Source organism: Tinamus guttatus, unplaced genomic scaffold (assembly GCF_059628265.1).
Source record: "Tinamus guttatus ecotype Peru unplaced genomic scaffold, ASM5962826v1 Tinamus_guttatus_pri_ptg000525l, whole genome shotgun sequence".
Taxonomy (NCBI): domain Eukaryota; kingdom Metazoa; phylum Chordata; class Aves; order Tinamiformes; family Tinamidae; genus Tinamus; species Tinamus guttatus.
Genome location: NW_028289059.1, coordinates 2,511,609 through 2,532,348, shown reverse-complemented (window position 1 = coordinate 2,532,348; position 20,740 = coordinate 2,511,609). Strand labels below are relative to the sequence as shown.

The following is a 20,740-nucleotide window of genomic DNA, read 5'->3' as shown; positions in this document are numbered from 1 at the left end:
TTCAAATCAGAGTTGAAGCAATTTGACTGGAAAACTAAAGCTTTCTTTATCCATGGTACACCAGGTGGGTGAAGAAGACCTGATAGCCTGGACAGTTTACTCTTTCCATGGTCCCTCAGTTCAGCATTGAAAAATACTGAGAATGTCCCAAGGCAAGAACTGCTTTCTTACCAAAAAGGTTGCATTGCCAATGTTGCCTGCTACAGTGGTATTTTGAGGCAGAACATTTAATTATTTGAGGCCTGATCAAAACTATATTGATTACTGTTAGATCATCAACCTAAAAGCATTACAGTTAAAGATAAAATTATAGGAAATACAAAGCGTATACATATATATATATATACACATTTTAAAAATTAGACCCACTTTCTATGTGGCCACTTCTGGGTTCATATGGAATTAACTGTTTTGCTTGTAAGTTAAAATAACCATGTTAGGACTGGTATATCACGTAAAATTCATATTCATTATTAGAATCATGGCAAAAATCATGGTTTTGATTTTAAGGTGATTTTTTTTTTCTTTTTCTGTGATTGCAGGTTGTGGAACATTTACTTTTCTGTCATCTGCTATTGCTGCCATAAGTGGACTTCTGATGGGTTATGAGTTGGGACTTATCTCTGGAGCTCTTCTTCAGATGAGCAGTACACTAGCACTCTCTTGCAAAGAACAGGAAATAGTTGTAAGTTCCCTTCTTTTTGGGGCCTTATTTGCATCCCTTACTGGTGGATTCCTGATAGACCAATTTGGAAGGAGATTTGCCATTATTATTGCATCTTCTTTGCTTGTTTTGGGCAGTCTGATCTTACTGCCCTATGAATCATATGGAATACTTATTGTGGGACGAATTGCCATAGGTATTTCCATATCACTATCATCCATTGCTACATGTGTGTATATTGCTGAGATCGCCCCACAGCACAGAAGAGGCCTCCTCGTGTCTTTAAACGAACTCATGATTGTGATAGGCATACTTTTTGCCTATATTTCAAATTATGCATTTGCCAGTGTATCTCATGGCTGGAAGTATATGTTTGGCCTTGCGATTCCATTAGGTGCCTTGCAAGCTATTGCCATGTATTTCCTTCCTCCAAGTCCTCGGTTTCTTGTTATGAAAAATAATGATGAAGCTGCAAGAAAAGTACTGGAGAGGCTACGGGAAACTTCAGATGCTACCAAAGAACTTACTTTGATCAAGTCTTCCTTGAAAGATGAGCACCAGTATAGTTTCTTGGACCTGTTTCACTCAAAAAACAACATGAGGGCCCGAATGCTGGTAGGACTTACTCTAGTCTTTTTTGTGCAAGCAACAGGACAACCCAACATTTTATTTTATGCATCTACTGTTTTCAAGTCAGTTGGTTTCCAAAGCAATGAAGCTGCTAGCTTGGCTTCTACTGGAGTTGGAGTGGTTAAAGTGGTCAGCACAGTCCCAGCCACAATTTTTGTTGACCAAGTTGGAAGTAAAACATTTCTATGCATTGGCTCATCTGTTATGGCAGTATCGTTGGTCACCATGGGATTAGTGAACCTCAACATACATGTGAACATCACCAATATCTGTAAAAGCCAGTCTCTGGAGGATTCCCTTCTTCATAGACCAGGAAACCTGAGCAGCCTCACCAATGACAGTCTCAAGGACCTCTTTGTAAGCACAGTTTCACAGGAAAGAGTGTCCTTCAACATGCAGAGAAAACCTGGCATTTCTGGGACAGAACAGAACAGAACCGCTCTGGTGAGAGGCAAAAGCACTACAGGATCTTACATGGAAATCGAGGAAGTTCCTGTTGTCTTAAAATGGCTCTCACTGGCCAGCCTGCTTGCTTATGTTGCTGCCTTTTCCATAGGTCTTGGACCAAGTAAGTGTTTCATTTTGTTTTCATGTTTTTATAACTCTCTATACTGTTTTTTTTTTTTTTGCAAGTGAATTACAAACTGGTAGGAGATGCCCAGCTTGCTAGAAGATACTTCTCAGTCCAGGCAAAGCAGTGTTTCCTCCTAATATGCACTAGTTACAGAGATGTCTAGTGTGTCCTGTTTTGAAAGAGGTGCTTCCCACTGAGATCATTGTGTTCATCCTCGGTGAAACCTTTCAGCTTCAATGAAATTAAGAACCAATGATGTGAGCTTTGCTCCCAGCAGAAAATACTGAAGGCCAGATATGCCTCTATCCTCTTCATGTTCTGTTGTGCTCTTAGCTTAGAAAGGTAGTGATTTGCTGTTGCTCGTTCATAAACCCAAGGCAGTGATGAGCTCCAGACCTCTGTACAGTATCGCACCCTCAACTCCATGAATTGTCAGCATGAGTTCAGCTGAGGATCCAGCCCTCTGGCTGTATAATAGTCTTCAGATATAGCTAAGAAATTCAAGAAGTTCATGAGCAAATTTTAGTATCATTGCCACTACCAACACCAAACAGTACAAATGGTAGATGAGAAATTGAGTCACTGCACAATCAACAAGGTCACCATCATTCTTCAGGATTCCCAGTTTCTCCAGAGAAGAACATCTCTGACATTCTGAGGCAGGAAGAATCAAATCTTCTCCTTCCTTTCTATTTGCTCCATTTTTTGTTTGTTTGTTGTTGTTGTTTGTCTGTTTTTAATATCACTTGCATATTTTTCACCTTCAAAGGGTTGATTTTTTAAGCCACATTGCAAAAGACGTGTTATTGGGTCCATTATTTATTAACAGACTTTATGTGCTTTTGTGCCCTGACTCAAACTCGCCTTACAAACACACTGTACTCCTGCTGCTGTATAATGATGAAAAGCTTGCCGCAAGAATAAAACCCAACAATTGCACTAACAGCAACTCCCCAGCAGTATTTATTTATTTTAAACATTACTCACTGGGAGAGCTGTGTGAGATAAATATTCATTGCCAGAGCAGCAACTTTAACAGTGTTATTGCAGCATTATTCCCTCCCTTGCGAACCTTCTTGGGACTAGATTCTGCCCTGGGTGACATAAATGCAAAAACAGGGGTGCACCTCTGAAAATAATATGTTACTTGAGTTTTTACGTGGGTTTTTCAGGGGCACATGTTCAGGCTTGGACTCATGTTGAGAGCTGCTTTCCTGCTGATGTGCTATAAATATGTTCCTTGTCATTTGAGGTGACATGATATGATGCTAATGATAATAGTGCCTGCTTCCTTGCCGGCTGCAGGAACTGAGGTGCCTTTGCCACGTTGATCTGACAAGTCTTAGACACGCGTGTTTGCTCTCTGACCTCTTTCTTGACAGAGCACAGATGCTCTAGAAGCGCAAATGGGAGGGAACAGTCACCCTCTCAGCTCCAGCATGCTGAAATCATTGGTAGTAGAGCCACAGTTAGGGAGTAAAGTGCATTTAAACTAATGGATGCATCTACATAGCAAGTTAAGATATTTAAACTAATGGATGCATCTACATAGCAAGTTAAGGTAAGGTTTTCCAAGAGAGAAACAGATGCCTCAAAGTGCGCAGAAAATGCGAAGATAAGAGAGTTAAGGAATTATTGGAATCTGTGAAGGATCTAACCCTGGGTTAGACAGGGACGTTATGACTTGTGTTTCATATCTGGCCTTCAGTATTTTCTGCTGGGAGTCCGAAGCCTTGAATGTATTTTAAAAGCATAGATTTCTTATCTTCAGTGTGCCTTCCTTATTATAAAGAGTAAAGAGTTTGTGCATGTTTATTTTACTCATCGTCTAAAGCTGGCTGGAGGTCTAAAGCAGACCGGTTGCCACTGTCTGTTCTGCAAATGGAACAAGGCACCAAGGCTGCAGCACAGACTCCAGCACCGGCTGGCGCCTTCAGCCGGATGATGCCCTGGGTACCCGCGGCCAGAAGCACCATAATCCCATCAGCATTATATTTTCAATGCAAATGCATCGAATTCTACATTGTGTCAGCCTTCCTGCTCCTCACTAGGCCTTTTCTGTAAAAAAAAGACCCACTTTATTTTGAATCCATGCTACATTACAGGAGGTGTGGATAAAGGGGAGCATATGTAAGCACCATTAGAAAAATTGCACATTCTTGATAGGGCCGATCGTGCAATCTAGGGCCCATCATCCTTTTTAATTACTTTTTCCTGTACTTTCCTTCCCTTTTGAGGATAGTGAAAGAGCTATTTACTGGCCAGGCTTGCACAGCAGACTGTTATAAATGTCTTTTTTTTTTTTTTTTTCCCATGGTTTCTCCTTTGTTTTCAAATTATTGAAATAACTGGATTTTATAGGACTGAACATACACTAAATATATTTACTGTCACTTATCAAAGCACTCAGGCAGCACAACGATGAGCCCTCAATAAAAATAGAGATAAAAGCCATTTTTGCATTATAAAAGAATTCACAGAGCAGCAGGCATCTGCTTAATCTCTCTCTTTTTTTTTTTTTTTTTTTTGACTCAGGGTGTTCTATATTTACATCCTCAACCCTTAGGCAAGAGAAGAGGATTTCTGCTGCTCTGTTTTGGATTAATTATGTTTGATGAAATGTAATCCAACTGCTTGTTCACACTCAATTGCACACAATTATTAGCATGTTTTATAGGTGCAACAGGTTGGCTTTGCATCACAGCACAGAACAGCACGGACTGTCTCCCCAGGGGTGTTTACAAAGGCATGTCAATGCAGTTATTACTTGACACCCCTCTTTGTCTTGGATTACCTTGGTCTGTATATCAGAAAGGGCAAATGAGGATGAACTGCTCTCAGCTGGAAAAGATACTTGCAAAGTCCGTAAGAAACATCCATCTGGCTGCAGTGTGAAGGCCAAGGAGTGTGAGAGGCACTTGCCTAATTTCAGAGAATGTCAGCAGGGAGCTTCAGGCGCCCGTGGTCAGGCATATGACCTGGCTGCACGTGGAGGGATGGACATGGGAAATCAGCCTCACAGAAATCCTGTTACACCTTGCACAGCATGCAGGGAGTACAGGCCAGCAGCATGTGCAGACGTAGATCACCACTTCATTACCAAAATTAGAAGCGAAGTGTGGCCCTGGAAATGAACCAAACACAAAGAAAATACTTCTAGTCACAGCTAGGCATACACGTGCTCACTTACCAAATAATGCAGAATTCACTGAAATAGCCATATATTGAGGACAGTAGAGAAGATGGAAGAAGGATCAGGTTCAAAATGAACGTTTAAGGGTTCTCATGAAGAGTGCAGTCTCTGAATGTGGTGAAGGAGATCCATCAGTCTTCTTATGAAAGCTCATGTCTTCTGCACATGACATGTTTAAGCATTTTACGGGATTATGCAAGCCAAAACCAAGACTTCTAACATTCTAACATGTAGGGCTACACTGGAGGCAAATTTAGTCCACCAGGCTTTACTTCTGTGATTCCTGTATTGCTTCAGCACCTGAGTTAAGCAGGATTCATTAGCTGGATGGTTAATTGGACAAGTCTTTCTACGCATTTCAGGGGTATGTTTTCCTGTCCTCAAATGAGCCTGTAGCAAAACCCAGAACAGCTGGTTTCACATACGCCACTGAACAGTCTAAGGATCACAGAGGTCATATCTCATGCCACCCTTATGATCTCAGACTGCAAATAATTGTTTTTTTTTTTTTTCCCTGCAACAAACTACTCTTGGATGTATTCTTGGCGACTGAGTGCCCTAATAGAGACTGCAAAATATTTTGGGAAAGAGAAATATGGAAATTCTATTTCAGAAAATGCCAGTAACCCTCAGCAGACTTAATTGGTTGTTCCTACATTTTGCAATATTGTAAGCCATATGGACTTGTACTTGGAATATATTGGTAGAAGATAGCAGCATCCAGAATGCACAACAGTGTCTTTGACATCAGAGCAATATCCTACAAATCTTGTGTTTATTGTATTAATTTATAGTACCTATACATTTCATGCTCACAGGCATTCATGCTCAGCATTGTATTTCATGACTTTTTTTTCTATATTTTGACCTTCTACATTTTGTGGAATGCCTGACTTTAAACTTCACAGAAATGAGCAGCATCAATTTTACACTGCTTTGTGATTTCCTGGTGCTGGGGATTAAACCAAGTGATCAAAAATAAATGCGTGCTCAAATGCTTTGTTGGATTTGATCCAGAATAATAAACATGGAAAATGTGTATGTTTCATTAAGGATCAGTACAGAAAGTCCTATTTTGAATAATTTTAAAATGATCTTGGATACTTTATTTTAAGACAAGATTCCTAGAATAGTTCATTTGTCCTGAATCATCTCTTTAACACATGCACACATGCAGTTTGAATATTACATTTCTAGTGTTTATCTAGTGCGCTATTTCTGTGCTGTTCAAATAGTGCCTCATGTCTTCATTTCACACTGTGCCTGCACCAAGCAGTGGTAGAAAGACAAGCAAAGTCAAAATGAAAAATAAAGCCTGGATTGTGAATTGCGCACTCTTTCTATTGCCTTGCCCTAGGTAATATCTGTCTGAAGACCTGACACGTAAGTATGCCAGGAATCAGGTTGGCTTTTCACACAATGATTGACAGAAGTGAAGTGAAGGCTAGTTAAAAATATTTTGGGACAGTCAGGTGCAGAATAATGGAGTTTCAGATTTAAGGAAGTATTCTTTAAGTTACCACAAAGATAGGTTAATTTTACCTAACTCAATAGAACCTGCAAGTTGGGAAGTACTTTTTGAAGTTAAAAAAAATCATAATAATGAGAAAATATTCCTCAATAATGAGACATGTCAATGTCATTAAAAGCTTCCGCTTAGTTATTTCAGGACTCTGTTTTGCAGGGAGCAGAGTAGCCTTGTTCAACCCAAAGACTGCGTATCCTGCAGTGCACAGTGAAATCTGGGAAGTCATTTTCCCTGGCTGCTTTGCTCCTGCTCATAAGCTTACTTTTAAGCACACGAGTGATGAAATGCCTTGGCAGGTCGGTCCAAGTGCTTTGCCTTCCGAAAAGCAGGGCCTTCAATACTATGAAAAGAGGGAGCGCGCAGCGAGAGGCACCCACGTGTCCCACACCGCGCTGCTGCGTCACCCTCGTGCCAGCAGTTCTGCCGACAGCTGCTGAGCACAAACCTTGGCCCTGGGAAAGCACGCTTGAAACAGAAGAAGACTGCTTGCCTTCTGGCATGCTGGACTTACACTGTGCTTTAACTCAATATTTTCATCTTGATACTTCGAATTATTTAAATAAGTCTCTACCGATGTTTGTATTTTAATAGACATATTGATACAAAGGTACTGCTTGACTTGAGACAGATAACTCCTGCGCTTAAATTTAGGTATAGCTTTAAAGTAGTTGGTTGATTCTGGGTAGTTTATAGCTGCTGGCGCATATGAAGCATTTTAACTCCAGATCAGCTTTATAAAAAGCCTACATAATGAATATTGTTGTGATATTAACTAGTAATCGATCCTAACAATTTGTTTTTGCTCTACAGGGCCACAATTTTTGGTAGACTGGCACGCTGTCAAGTGAATCTAGCAGACTGTCAAGTGAATCTAGCAGACAATCTTGTATAAATTTTCCTATGATAAACAGGAATGGCTGTCATTTAGCTAAATTTGCCCTTCTTGCATTGTAGGTCAAGTGTTACATTTAAGCATTCTGTAAATAATTGTGTCCTTTGATGGTCATATCAAAGATAAAGAAAGATTTTACATTGCTTTGCCTTGACGATGTTCTTGCAGAGATTATCACTGTGACACTGAAACGTGTTTGTAGGGTATATGTCAAGCTTCACAAAATCCAGTTTCCTTAGGGAGCAAGGAAGGAAATCTTTTAGAGGCAGGTTGCTCTTGGGTCGGCTTTGCCAAAAGGCTAAAACTGTTTAATAGAACCTCTAATGCAAATACATTGTAAAGATTATTGAGTCAAAACATGTATTACATAGTTAAAAAGAGAGAGAGAGACCATCATGGTAAACGTGAAGTCATGTAGTTTATTGGCACTGCTGAGGAAAATGGAAACTGGCAGCCAAAGTGCAGAGAAGATGGTCTAATAGATAAGCCACTGCATTAGAAGAGTGTTTTTTTTTCCCTCAGGCACTGAGTTTCTGTGTCACAAATCCATATTTTGCAAGAGCAAAGACTTAAATTGCCCCTGGTTGTTGTGTCCCAACAGGGCATTTTTCTGTTGCACAGCTCCCTCAGGGCCCAACATTGCCCCTCAGTACTGGAAGAGCAGGTTCATTTAGCTCACCCAGCTGGGTAATTTCTCCTCTCTGTACTTCTCAGGAGTAAAATACGTGGTAAACCCAACTAGCTCAAGCACAGCTGCCTCATGAATTAGAGCCTCTGGCTTCTGCAGCCATTCCTCTGCAAATGCCTTAGAGGATTATCCTGGATTCAATATTCTGAACATATAAACACCTACAAATAGGGATATACATTTCAGGTTTTAATTAGAAAGGCCTTTTTCTTTTGAATGACAGTATATGATTTGTTATAATCAGGCATGTTTTCCCTTGAAAGCTTGTTTTCATTTTTCTTTCCTTTTCTCTTTTTTTTTTTTTATTTTTTTGCTTGCTCTGCAAACCATTCTGTGTTGATGGGGCGCTATGAGTGTCTGTGTAACAAGGGATTAGAGATAGAGACAGTGCCTGTGAAGCTGATGTGCAAACATTGCAAGAATTGACACTGCCTGTGTGGGTGTAAAAGTGCTTCTACTGGGGGCCCTGGAAAGAGATGCAGATTATTACATATCTGCTTATCATAAAGCTCTGGTGCATCCTACTGAAGTGTTTGCTGCTGAGAACATTCAGAATAGTGGGCAAGACAGGCATGAAATTGGATTAACTAACACAATTCATTACAGCTAGATCCCGTTTTTGCCCAGCTATCATACAGATGGGAAACACAGGTTATATATATATATATGTATATATAAACCCTATTCTCATTTGTGGCTGTTCTTTTAAACTAATAGAGAATAGGTGGAAGGTAGTTGAAGATACTGGAAAATAGATTTAAGAATATTCAACTGCTTACTTGAAACAGGGAAACCCATACCGGCTATTAGGTATAGTTAAAAAGAAAGAGAGATACCAGCATGGTAAATATGTGAAATCATGTAAATTACTGGCACATTTTTTTCAGACTCATGGAGATTAAAGTTATAATATTAAATAAAAAAGCAAGTTAAAATGCAGATTTAAGTGCAGGGTGGTGAGAAGGGAGTTAGGAAAATCAGAGGGGAAATATCTCTTGCCACCCTCTTTCTCAAACAGTCCTGATGACAGGAGAAGAAGCTGGTGAGTTGGTCTTATACTGCCTGTCCCAAAACCCTCCTGCAATTTTAATGTGAAGGGAGGAGATGATGGAGAAACAAGAATCCCACATTCTGTCAAAAGGCTCCTTGAAAAGGTATGTGTGAGTGTTCAGCCTTGTCTTCAGGATAGTGATGCAAATAGTTTGAACACTAGACAGCTATTTTTATCTACTGTAATACAGCTTCGGGGAGAAAATAACTGGATCTGGCTTGTTTTATACATGTAAGTTCAAGGATTCAACCTAAAGGATTAATTATTAGAAATGTGGTATACCAGAAGGAGGATAAAAAAGGAATTTCAGATTAGCCTTAGCAAGTTGCCACTCTTTGGTTCATCAGTCCCAGTATCTTGCAGCCAGTAGTCCTCAAAGCTGCTCAGCCAGAGTGAAGCTGCAATCAAACTTTTTTCATACCCCTAGAAAACTTTAGAATGAAGTACAGTGTTAAACCCCTAGAAAGCTTTAGAATGAGGTATACACTGTTTTCATCTGCAGAAATGAGAATATGGACAGACACATGGGATTAGCTGGGGCCTCTTCTGGTTCCCTTACCTGTTAGCAAATGAAATTGTTCCCCTCCTTTTCATGTTGCACAGAGGGTTTGACTTGGTCTTGGGCAGCCTGGTAGTGTGCTGGTCACTCATGCACCTTCCACAGTAATATCTCCTTGCAATAGCTCTGTATTTGTCAGCTATTAATTTCAAGCAACCACTTTAGTCATATTTTGGTACAGAAAGAAGAATGGTTTTCATTAAGCAGATCCATTGACTTTCAAGGAAATTCACAATCATCTATCTGCTTTGGCCTCTTGCACAGCACAAGTGGCCAAATTTCAGTCCACTATTCTTGCATCACATCTCTTTTACCTGGTCTGGAATAGGACAGACTCCCTCCAACTCGGTCTTCTTTTCAGTCCAGGCATCTCTCAGTTTTGAAAGCCCCAGAAAACCTCTGACCATCTTTATTGTCCTTCACTGGAGCTGCTAAGAAAGCATTTGCAGAGGTCACGTTCGGTGGGGGGCTACACTTACCAAAACATCATTGGGAGAGATGTTAAACTCCCTGCACAGCCTTCAGGCATTTTTGCCCACAAAATATTTTCTCTTTCCTTCTGAGAAGAGTTATAAAAAACATTGCTTGCAGGAGCTGCAGAAAATAAAGAAAGGCAAGGTACTGATAGAAATAATCCATATTAATGGATTCATCAGCTGAGACTGCTCCGGAGCTGAGTTGCAGGAAGGAGCCTTGCAAAAGCAGTTTACATGAAGTGGGAAAAGGTTCTCCTTCCCGAGTGAAGCTGAAGACATTCATCCTCCCTGTCATCAGTGGCACCTGCAGGAGCTGGATCCAGTTCAGGCTACCGTCTTCCCAGGTTACGCTGACCCCAACCTGCTCGCTCCATTGCCTGGGTGAGGCTCCAAACCATTTCAATCACAGTGAGCTTAAAAAATAATTTTTCACATTTTGCTATTTTTGCCCTCATTTTGATTGAAACTCATGGACAGGTACCTCATCCCCATGCACACTGTGAGGGCTTATGCCAAAGACCTCTGAAATCTGCACTGGTGAGACAAACCGCATCTGAAGTTGGCCTTTTTTGAGAAGCAGTTGGCCGTGTGGCTATTGGTGTTGATACTCACTAGAGCCAGAAAACAGGTTAGCAGAGCAAGAAAAAGACCTGTTGGGTTTCATAAGCCTGGAAAAATGCTTGCTTTCAGCAAATGTCCTTCAGGCCATGTCCTTTGACTTCCTTCCTCCCCCAGCAGCTCACTGCATCCTTGCCTGCATCCTTCCTTGACTTTGTTAGTTTGTGATATATTCTTGGATGCTCTGCCTGCATTACTTGTGGGATAATCCCCTTCTTATCTTCTGTCAGACCTCTTGTTTCTAACAACCCAGCCTGCTGCTTTCAAAGTCTTACATACTCCTGCCTACTTCTCTCCATAAACCCACTTAATCTTTTTTTTGCAATTTATAATTCAGAAATCCTGAATTCTTTCCAGAGTTCCAGTTGCCATCCTCTAAATCTCCCCGTGAAGAACTGGATCTTACACAACACAGATATAGGAAAGGAAGAAGAGCTAAGCAGCAAGTGAACACCAAGAGAATCTAATTTTTCATTAATGAGAGCTGCTGTGCAGCTTCCAGGTTGCTTCTGGCTCCTAGCAGGAATGAGGTCAAAACGGATGTTTTCCATTCATGTACCTTACTTTAACATGGGGACCTTCAAGCCCCCAGCAGTTCCCAGATGCTCCCATTTTCTGCTTCTCTGATCTAAGGTTGTACCTTCTTCTTCTTTTTTTTTTTTTTTCCCTTTTCAACTGCATAGTTGAAATTAGGGAAAAATCACACTAGGGTTGGAGGCATCTCTTTGCTTTTAGCCTGAGTATAAACCTTGTTAAATTGTCCACACAGGCTCACAGCAAAGACCACACCATCCATCTGTTAGCCCGTCACCGAGAACAGCCCGTAGCAGATGCTTGGGGAAAACACCCGAGAAAGGCACAGGCACTATGCTCAGTATGGCCTTCTGGCTATCTACAGTTTAGGGACTTCGAGAAAAACATTGGGGCTTTATCTCTGTTGTTGTATTTGTTAGCCCTTGACAGACCTTTTTACATGTGCACAGAGAAATGCAGAGGGGTGCAGGAATGTGCTCCGTCCCCCCTGGCGCTCCTTTCCAAGCCTTTGTTTGCAGCACGACCTCTGCCTCAAATGAGCTGATAGAGTCTCTGACTGTCCTCAAAGGCCTCATCCATGGAGTCACGATGGCATCTGGGAATGGGTGCTGGCGGCGGTTTCCTCTCTGTGCAGTACTTTGCTTTTATTTCTAATGAATTTTATGTGTCATCAAAGTACTTTCAGATTCTTTGCGACCTTTTGCGATCCTTTTTCATTGTTATTAACTTAAATAACTTGGCATCTTCAGTAAATTTTGCACATCCACCCATCTCCCTTTCCTGAATGATCTGGCCATATTCTGAGCAAATCTAGTAATCTCCTTCTATTGTGAATACTGGCTTTGTCCTTTTTTTGCTTCCTTATACTGCAGTTAGAAATAGTCTTTCACAATTTGACTTCCATAAACGCAATCTCTGTTTTGGAAAACCCTTAAACGTATTCAGAGGGAACACCAAGGTAAAGAGCATACCCACACTTTTCTCCTGCAACTTGTTTCTGCCATGTTATGCTCTTAGCCAATACATTTTCAAAATATTTGCCTTCCTGGTTATGGTTTCGCAAATAACTTTTTGGCATTTAAGCTCCATTTTCTTCATTTGGACACAGCACTCACCTTTTTGGGTAGGGAATTTTTCTGTTTATAACAGCTTGTTTCACTTAATTGTTTAACTGTGCTGAGCTATTTCTATTTATTTTCTTTGGTTGTATATATATTTTAAGTCTCCAATCAGATAAGTCAAACATTCTCCATATGCCCTCTAGAGCATTTACCCTTATAACAAGCATCCTTATTTTAATGTTCTCCTTTTCAAGTTCTGTGTTAGTTCTGTGTTACTATGGTAGGACCTTGGTTCTTCCACTTGTACAAGAATACTGATGAAGAATATATTGTAACCAATATAAAACCTGCCTGGGTCACCTGTCTTTGCGTATTTTGAGCTAGCTCTGCTCAACATTAAATCTTTAAACAATAAAGATTTTTTTTTCTCATGAACTATCAGGCAAATTGCAAAAGAAACAATGATCTAAAATGTAGTCTCTGCACTGTGCTCCAGTATGAAATACATTCTGTCTAAATGAGGATAGCTAAAGTCTTCCACAGTTACTGTCTTGTGCCTTTACAGCCCCTCTGATTTTGCTTAGATCAGTGTCAACATCCTGGTCAAGTGGTTGCCTACGTAGCCAAACCCTCTGTTCTTCCTACGCAGTCAAGGAATTTCAGCACAGTAGTAAGCACCACACAGGTTGACTGTGGTGCTTCCTGAAACACTTAAGCCTTCTCATCCACTGCGATATTTTATTTGAACTAAATTCTACATCTGTATACAGAGTGGGTGTTCTTTGCTCTAGATTTTGCCATAATGCAATATTCAGCTGTACATTTATTCTCAACCACTGTCAACATACTGCTCATTCCACGTCATCAAAGGTAAGAGTTACCTGCTGCCACTGCAGGAACAAATCCAGTTGGATCTCAGGAGAGGCTCTTAGCCTCATTTCTTTCCCTCATTTGGACTGGGAAGCATCAATTCTCTTCTCATCCATTCCATAGACATCAGCTGAGGACTGCCAAAGTAACTGTCAGAGTGCTGAGTGTGTGCAATGTGATTACTACCATGGCATCATTTGGAAATAAGGTTGGATTATGTAGCAGATGGAGTGTCTTAGTGGCTTAGGCTGGTGGAGGTAGACCCCCCAGTTTGCTTTGCAGTGACTTTGGGAGTCTCCAGGTTAAATGTCTGCCATGCTCTGTGCACACTCAAAGGTAGCAGCGATCCTTATTGTGAATGGGAGTGAGAACTCAGTTACTGGCTTCCCAAGAGAAAGCTACATCCCCTCTGCACCTCCAGCAGCTGCTGCTTTTTGGCAAAAGTACAGATAGTAAAAGCAACCCCAGACAGGTGGTAGAAGCAAAGAATTGATCCTTATCACTACTTCAGCCTGGGGAAAGGGACAAACACACTGTGACAGATTTTTACAACCCATGGAAGGAAAAAACACCAACCTATCCACTCCTTGCCAACAAAGCAGAGGTTAGAACAAGCCAAAGGAAGCAGCTGCCACGTGCAAAGATGAGGGACAGATCTGATGCATTGAACTGAAATAGCTAATTGAAATAAAAGTAGCCAAGCACTATTGTGGCTGATGTGGCTGCTCAAGTATTTTGGTTTCTGAACAGACAAAAACAATTTCTTATACTTCCAAACAAATTACAGTTAGCCTCAGAGCCTGTCTATCCCCAGGAAAGTGCCTGGGGCTCCCGCAGTGTCGCTCTTCTTGCAGGCGGCGCAGCAGTCCCGGTGCTCGTAATCCTGCTGGAGCTGACCCAGCTCAGGGCTTGCCCAGTGCGGCAGAGCCGCCGTGTTGCGAGCAGGACAGGATCCATGGAGCTCAGCGCCTCCGCGAGCAGCCGCTGGCAACTACTTGGATGCAAGGGAAATCTCAGATAAGCAGATAGAGAACAAAGTGCTCAGGGAGAAAATGTATTCCTAATCCTGTCATCTGTATGTTGGTTTATGCCCTGCAGAAGGTGTTTTGAATTCTTTCAAACTTTATTTTTAATCCTATCTGATGTGACTGAATATTCTCCTTGCCAGTCGTCGCGTATAATCATTTTTGCAGTGCCCCTCAGCTTCTGGCTGTTATGCTGTCCTACAGTGATGAATTCTTCAGGCTATTTAGGGACTGCTAAAAAAGGGTTTCTTTGCATCTCACCAACTTTTGTTGCTTTGCATTTTGGCTAGTGCTTCCTGTTGTGACATGTTATATCATCTGTGACTAACGACAGACGTTTCAACAGCCCTGATGTTGAAGAGGAGCAAAACACAATAATGAGCTTCCCAGGCCGCCTAGGCCTGCTTTCACTCAGGAGCAAGACTAGCTCACCTGGCAGTGAAAAATACAGTATCCGCTTTAGAAGCCAGTAGTCTTGCTATTCCTCCCCCCACCTCTTTTTTTTCCTCAGATGTAGAGATGTCACACAGCATGTCTAAAACATTTATTTAGAACAAATTTTGCCTTGTCAGCAGTGGATGTATTAAATTTTGCTGTGATCCAGGGCAGCAAAAAAAGAGGTCTCTCTACAGCTATTATTAAATACGCTTGTTGTATTATGACTCTGTGCCATTTGACTGTGCATAACAGATTTAGGCTGCTATGCATTATGGTCTTGGTTCTCTTTCCTACTTCTGGAATAAGTTCTCCACTTTTCCAGGTCACTCCCAGTGTGGGAGTAAGGCTCATCATATTTTTTCCTTTTTTTTTTTTAAAGGAATATCTATGTCAGCTCCAAAATATCACTAAATTAAATCTGTGGTGCAAAGAGATCTACAGTAGAATTTGCTTAGTCTTCTCCGTTAACACAAGATTCAGTTGTTTGATTGTCTGTTTTTCATTTTCAATTGGTCCTTTATACTCTCCTTCCATACAGCCTATTTTCTTTTACATCTTTACTAGTACTGTTGAACAGGAGCCCTAGAAACGTCTGTGTATGACACACTTAGACTCACAGTATTCTATTCTAAAAATGTGACTTTTCAAAGACTGTTCAAAGAAGGTGTCTTGAGAAAACTCCCATTTGTTATTCTGCAGAAACCACCACCTCACACAGGACCAACCTTAGTATGGCCATGTCCAAGGATCTGAAGATAGAGTTCATCCACATGTACCAGTGTGGTGGTCATTTGCTAACTCGTGGTCTCTCTGTAAGATACAGCAACCTGTGCTAATCCCTTTTGCTTAAGAACAAAAAGAGTTTTGCTTGTTTGGTTGTTTTGTTTTTTTAAAAAAGTCAAGGATCATCAAGACCCAGGAATGTAGTTTTGGTTTGGTTTGGTTTGTTTTTTTTTTTGCTTTTTCTGTCAAGGAGGTAACCGCACCAGATCTACATGACTGAATTTGTTATTCTGGGCTAGAAATATCTGTGCTGAGATCACTTGTATCGTGGTGTGGTATGAAGCAGCCAAAGATCAGGACCTCTGTCTTCGTTTAGGCTCCAGCAGCCTAACTGCATGTAGCAGAGAGCTGGAGAGGCAAACCTGCTTCAGCTTGGCAGGCTGATTTATAAGGTGGCATAAACACATAGAGCTGCTCTGGAGCTGAAGCTTGCTTTGGTTTGCTGCCCCAGTTCCATTAGCGTTATGTCACTTGAGAGTTACTTAGTCAGAGCTCCCTTTCACACGCACATGTGCTGTCAAAGCTTCCCCGCGCTCTCCCGTTTTTCCACAGCTACGTCAGTGCTGGAAGGCCCAGCTCCCGGCTCTGCCTTGTGGTGCCACTGCGGTCCCGCTAGCAGAGCAGCCAGACGGGACATCCCAGCCTGCCGCCAAGTGCGGCATGTTCGGCTTTCGGAGCACAGACCGGCCTCACACCTCTGGAAACCACCTTATTCTTTCAGATGGCTTCATCTAAATTTATGGACTTCCAAACTTATGGCAACAGAAGCTGTGCTTTCAAATATAGTGTCTTCTTTTTATTTTTTTTCTTCCATTTCAGTGTCTTGGCTGGTACTGAGTGAAATTTTCCCTGGTGGGATCAGAGGACGGGCCATGGCTTTGACTTCTAGCATGAACTGGGGAATTAATCTGCTCATCTCCTCGACGTTTTTGACTGTAACTGGTAAGTCTTCTGTGGTCACTCCAAGCTGATATTCTCCTAGTGAGAATAGTGCATCTTTCCAACAGAAATACTATTGTTAAAACTTCAAGTAACATACTACTCCCAGCAGAGCCAAAGTCAGGCAAGCAGTTACTAGCAGACCCTCAAAGAGTTCAGAGATTGATTTGGTTCTGCCAGATGTGAGCAAAAAATTTTGGACAAAACCAATTCCCCATTAGGCGTCAAAAGTTGTTGAAGTCCTTGGACCAGTGTTGGGCTAGTCCTAAGGAAATGTCCCCAGAAGCAGATAAGGTGGACATCATTTTCAGCTTGTAGGTTCTCTCCTACTGTGCAGCATTGCTCGTTAATGCAAGCATAGCCAGCGTTTTGTTCATGGCTACAATGAATGCAAATCCACAGGAACTCTTTGATTTATCTGGACCTAATCTGGATTTGTGCAAGTGTAACTACAAGCAAATATGTAAGAAATCAGAAGGCTTAATTTGAAATTCTGTCTTCGAATAAATATATGCTGCTCTCACGAAGCCAGCAGGACCTGTGCTTAGGTATCTGATGGAGAGGATACTGGCTGGAATATCAGCTTCAGCTGCAGTTTTTAGCACATGACACAATTGGCAAACGTCTCAACTGTCTAGCTCGGATTTAGCAGGGGAGGAGTCTAGAGGATTGCAATAGCCTATCAGTTTTGTGCATATCCCACCCTCAGGCACGTGCTGTGGCTGCAGCGTGTCTCCTTTCAGCCTGGAGACACCCTCTGCCCCTAGACTGCAATATCAAAAGAAAAATAATTCTTGGTTGGACCCATTAGGAGTTAACTCCTTGATCCCTTTCTGGCACAGCGCCCGTAGCTTGCAGAAGAAATGCTGGGACTAACAGATAGAAATGATTAACTGCAGACAACTAGAACAGCGTAAAAAAAATAATAATAAAAAAGAAGCTATTTTCTTTTCTTTTTCTTTCTATGAAAGAATTTGCAAAAAAAAAAACAGACCTAGGTGGACTTTTCAGGAGTTTGTGGTTGCCTGTGCCTTCACACAAACTAGTAACAACTGTTACTCACTGTTTTCAACCAAAGTGATAGCAAACTTAATAAATCAATAGACTTATGCTAAATGGGCCAATATGGACTCCTCAGTTTTCTTTTGTCATGAATATTTGAAAAAGCAAAAGCATCCTTCTTTTGTATTAGAGACTGTACCTATAGAATATAGCTACATAAAAGTTCTTACAATATTTGAAAATAATAAATATGTTTTCTTCTTTCGTAGATCTTATTGGCTTGTCCTGGGTGTGTTTCATTTACACAGTAATGAGCCTTGCATCCCTGGCTTTTGTTATTGTATTTATACCAGAGACAAAAGGATGTTCTTTGGAGCAGATATCCATGGAACTAGCTAAACAGTAAGTAAAGGATGTGATTGCATCCCAGTGATGCCAGAGGCATATTAAAGAAAAAAAAAAAAAAGACTTTTTTTTTTCCCTGGAAGAACCAGGCTCTCGCAAAGCTTCAGCCTGCAAGTGCAAACACTAAGGGGTTGAAGAGCAGACCCAAAAGCTTCACTGTGATAAGAAGCCAGACTAATGTGCTTCCTGAGTGTTGTATCTCTGTAAGAAATCATACCCCAGTAAGGTTCTTCCAGCATGTTTTGTGACCCCCGCTCCTCAAACAAATGGGGTGTAACAGCAGTGAGAGACAAATGTATATTTGGTGATGTGAATGGCCCCAATCCCTTTTCCTTTAATATGGCTGTTTTTGTGTTACTTGCCCCAATCCTTCCTTTCCCATCCCTCAGAAGCAGAGCGGTCCTTGGAATTACACATCTTCAGTAAGAGTACAACATCAATTTTGAGAATAAAATTTAACACTCCTCCAGTATATGCCAGGTATTCACAATCTCCAGATGCAAGTGTCATTGCCATAAAATAATTGGCTTTTTTTTTTATTAACAATGTGCTACTGCCCAATTCCTTTTCAGCTATTTCTGGCCATAAAAAGCAGAAAAGTCTAAGACTGGTATGTAAAACACAGAGTGCTTCTGATATGTCCAAAGAGCATGAGATGTTTGCTTTCTTGCCCTGGTCTCACAAGGGTGAGACAAGGGAAAATAATCTGGTGAACAGATTTTCCTGGGGCTCCCTGCAGTGTTCCTGGTTAACCAGCGGATCCTAACCTGAGCGGGCAGCACAGCCTCTTTCACTGCATCCCTGCTACACAGCAGGACAAGCTGTACGCAGGAAGCAGGATGGAAGACCCAGGGAGAAATACTGAAGTGGTACGAAGACACATACCTTCTGATAGTGAAGCTAATTAGCCCGGAAATAGCCTGCTGTGGTGGGTCATCCAGTATTTGGGATTTTTTGATTATCACGGAAGATTTTTCTAAAGGGCATGTTGCAACCCAGCCAGGCTTGAAGGAGTTGGCTTATGTGGTAGGAAAGAGTATTTTTTTTTTTTTTCTGGAAAAAAAAAAGTCTGGAGTTAATTCTGCTGCAGGAACAGAGGATTGCTGCACTTTGTGCCCTGGAGGTCTCTGATCAACCTGGGAGCACAGTGGGGTGATTACTGCTAAACAGGCAGAGAAACATAGATTTCTGATGAAGCCTGGGGCCAGCTCTTCCCTTCCTCCCTCATCTTGAAATAATAATAGTAATAAGAATTAATAATACTAGTAATAATGCACAAAGCCGAAGGTTGCAGTGAACTCAGGAAGCTGAAGCTGGGATAGTACCGGGGACAGGGTAGGCTGTGGGCAAATCTGCCATCTTGTGGGGAAAGGATGAAGGCTCCAGGCTGGGGCTGGCGAGCGCCTTGGGCCGCCATGGGAACGCGGCTGGTCCGGGCCTTCACGTCGCCGAACTACGCAGCGGCACTGCCAGCTCCGTGTCCAGCAGCAAAAACACGCTGCGCTGCGTATTAAATGACAAACATTTTCTTCTCCTTCAGGAAATACGTGAAGACCCCCTTGTGCTGGGTGAACCAGCGCAGAGAGAAACTGGTGCCGTTGGGACCTGCTCCGAGGGAGAAGGAACAGTTCTACTAGAGCCACGGGCAGCCAAGACGGCCTTCGTCGACAGACCGGTGCAAAAAGTGTTAGTGATGCTCACACCATGAGGAGACACTCACTAACTTTATCTTGCACAAGATACTCCCTCTATCATTCTTTAGTTCTGGAGCTTCTTCCAAGGGCAGTTTACAGCCAACATTAAACATTGTTGTAGTATTTTAAAACTCATTAGAACACCAGGCTCAGTCTATTTGTAAGCCAGAATCTCTCACCTCCCATGAATTTACTCACCTCTTAAAAACAGGTGAATGGAAACCAGAAATCTGTCCCCCTGGTCTAGTTACCCTTATTCCAGACAAGAGTCCTTACTGGAACAGGGGGAACAGGAACTACTGGGATGCCAAGGAGAATGAAAAGCACGTCTGTTAGCAGGAGACTGAAGAAGAGAGATCTGTTTAGCCTGGCAAAAAAAGGGGCTGAAAGGGGTGAACGGCTCTCTGCTAAGACATTAGGAAAATCAACACCACAGAGAAAAAATAGACAACCATGGAAGATACAGATTGATGTTAGCACAGAGCAACTGGCTACGGACCATTTATGAATGAATGAATTTAGACTTGAACTTAACAAGACAAAGAGCCTGAATACTTGAATAGTTTTAATACAGAGCATGTTCGGTTTACAAAATGAAATTTTACATGTGATTTCCTGAGATGCCGAGAGTCAGGAGTCAATTACCTAGGCTATACTTCCAAGATATCAAACAGTCAATTTTTTGAATGTGGGAACAGTCACATCATCAGCTATTTTAGACTGAGGGTAGCCCTACAGAAGAGCAGATAAGATTTCTTTGGCTTCTCAGTCCAGCAGAGTTGGAAGCTGGAACAGCCAGAGTCGATTTCAGAATATTTTATTTCTCAGCAGAGGCCACATTAGTGGTCTCTCTTTGACTTCTGGATTCAGAAAGTAAGATTTCCATGGTACAGGACAGTGCAAAGGGATTTCTCAAACATTTAAGTACTGCAAGACATAAGCTAAGTGACTCTAAGTGACTCTGGTTATTGCTTAGCAAATGCATCCCAAATATTTAACAAGCCTCTACAAAGGGTTATCTGTACCATTCACTAAAAATAACTATTTAGTCTATTTTTTTTGAAAATATGAATGCATTTTGGTAAAAGAGTGATCAATAGATAAATATTTTTAGAA

General features: G+C 41.5%; 1 protein-coding gene across 1 annotated transcript; it reads left to right on the top strand.

Moving 5' to 3' along the window:
• The first annotated feature begins 392 nt into the window (after positions 1 to 392).
• On the top strand, positions 393 to 19,608 carry SLC2A12 (solute carrier family 2 member 12). Its single transcript, XM_010218795.2, has 4 exons — positions 393 to 1,862; positions 16,404 to 16,526; positions 17,795 to 17,927; positions 19,471 to 19,608. Exons 1-4 carry the CDS (start codon positions 599 to 601, stop codon positions 19,565 to 19,567), a joined length of 1,617 nt encoding a protein of 538 aa, XP_010217097.2. The 5' UTR covers positions 393 to 598; the 3' UTR covers positions 19,568 to 19,608.
• The last annotated feature ends 1,132 nt before the right edge of the window (positions 19,609 to 20,740 follow it).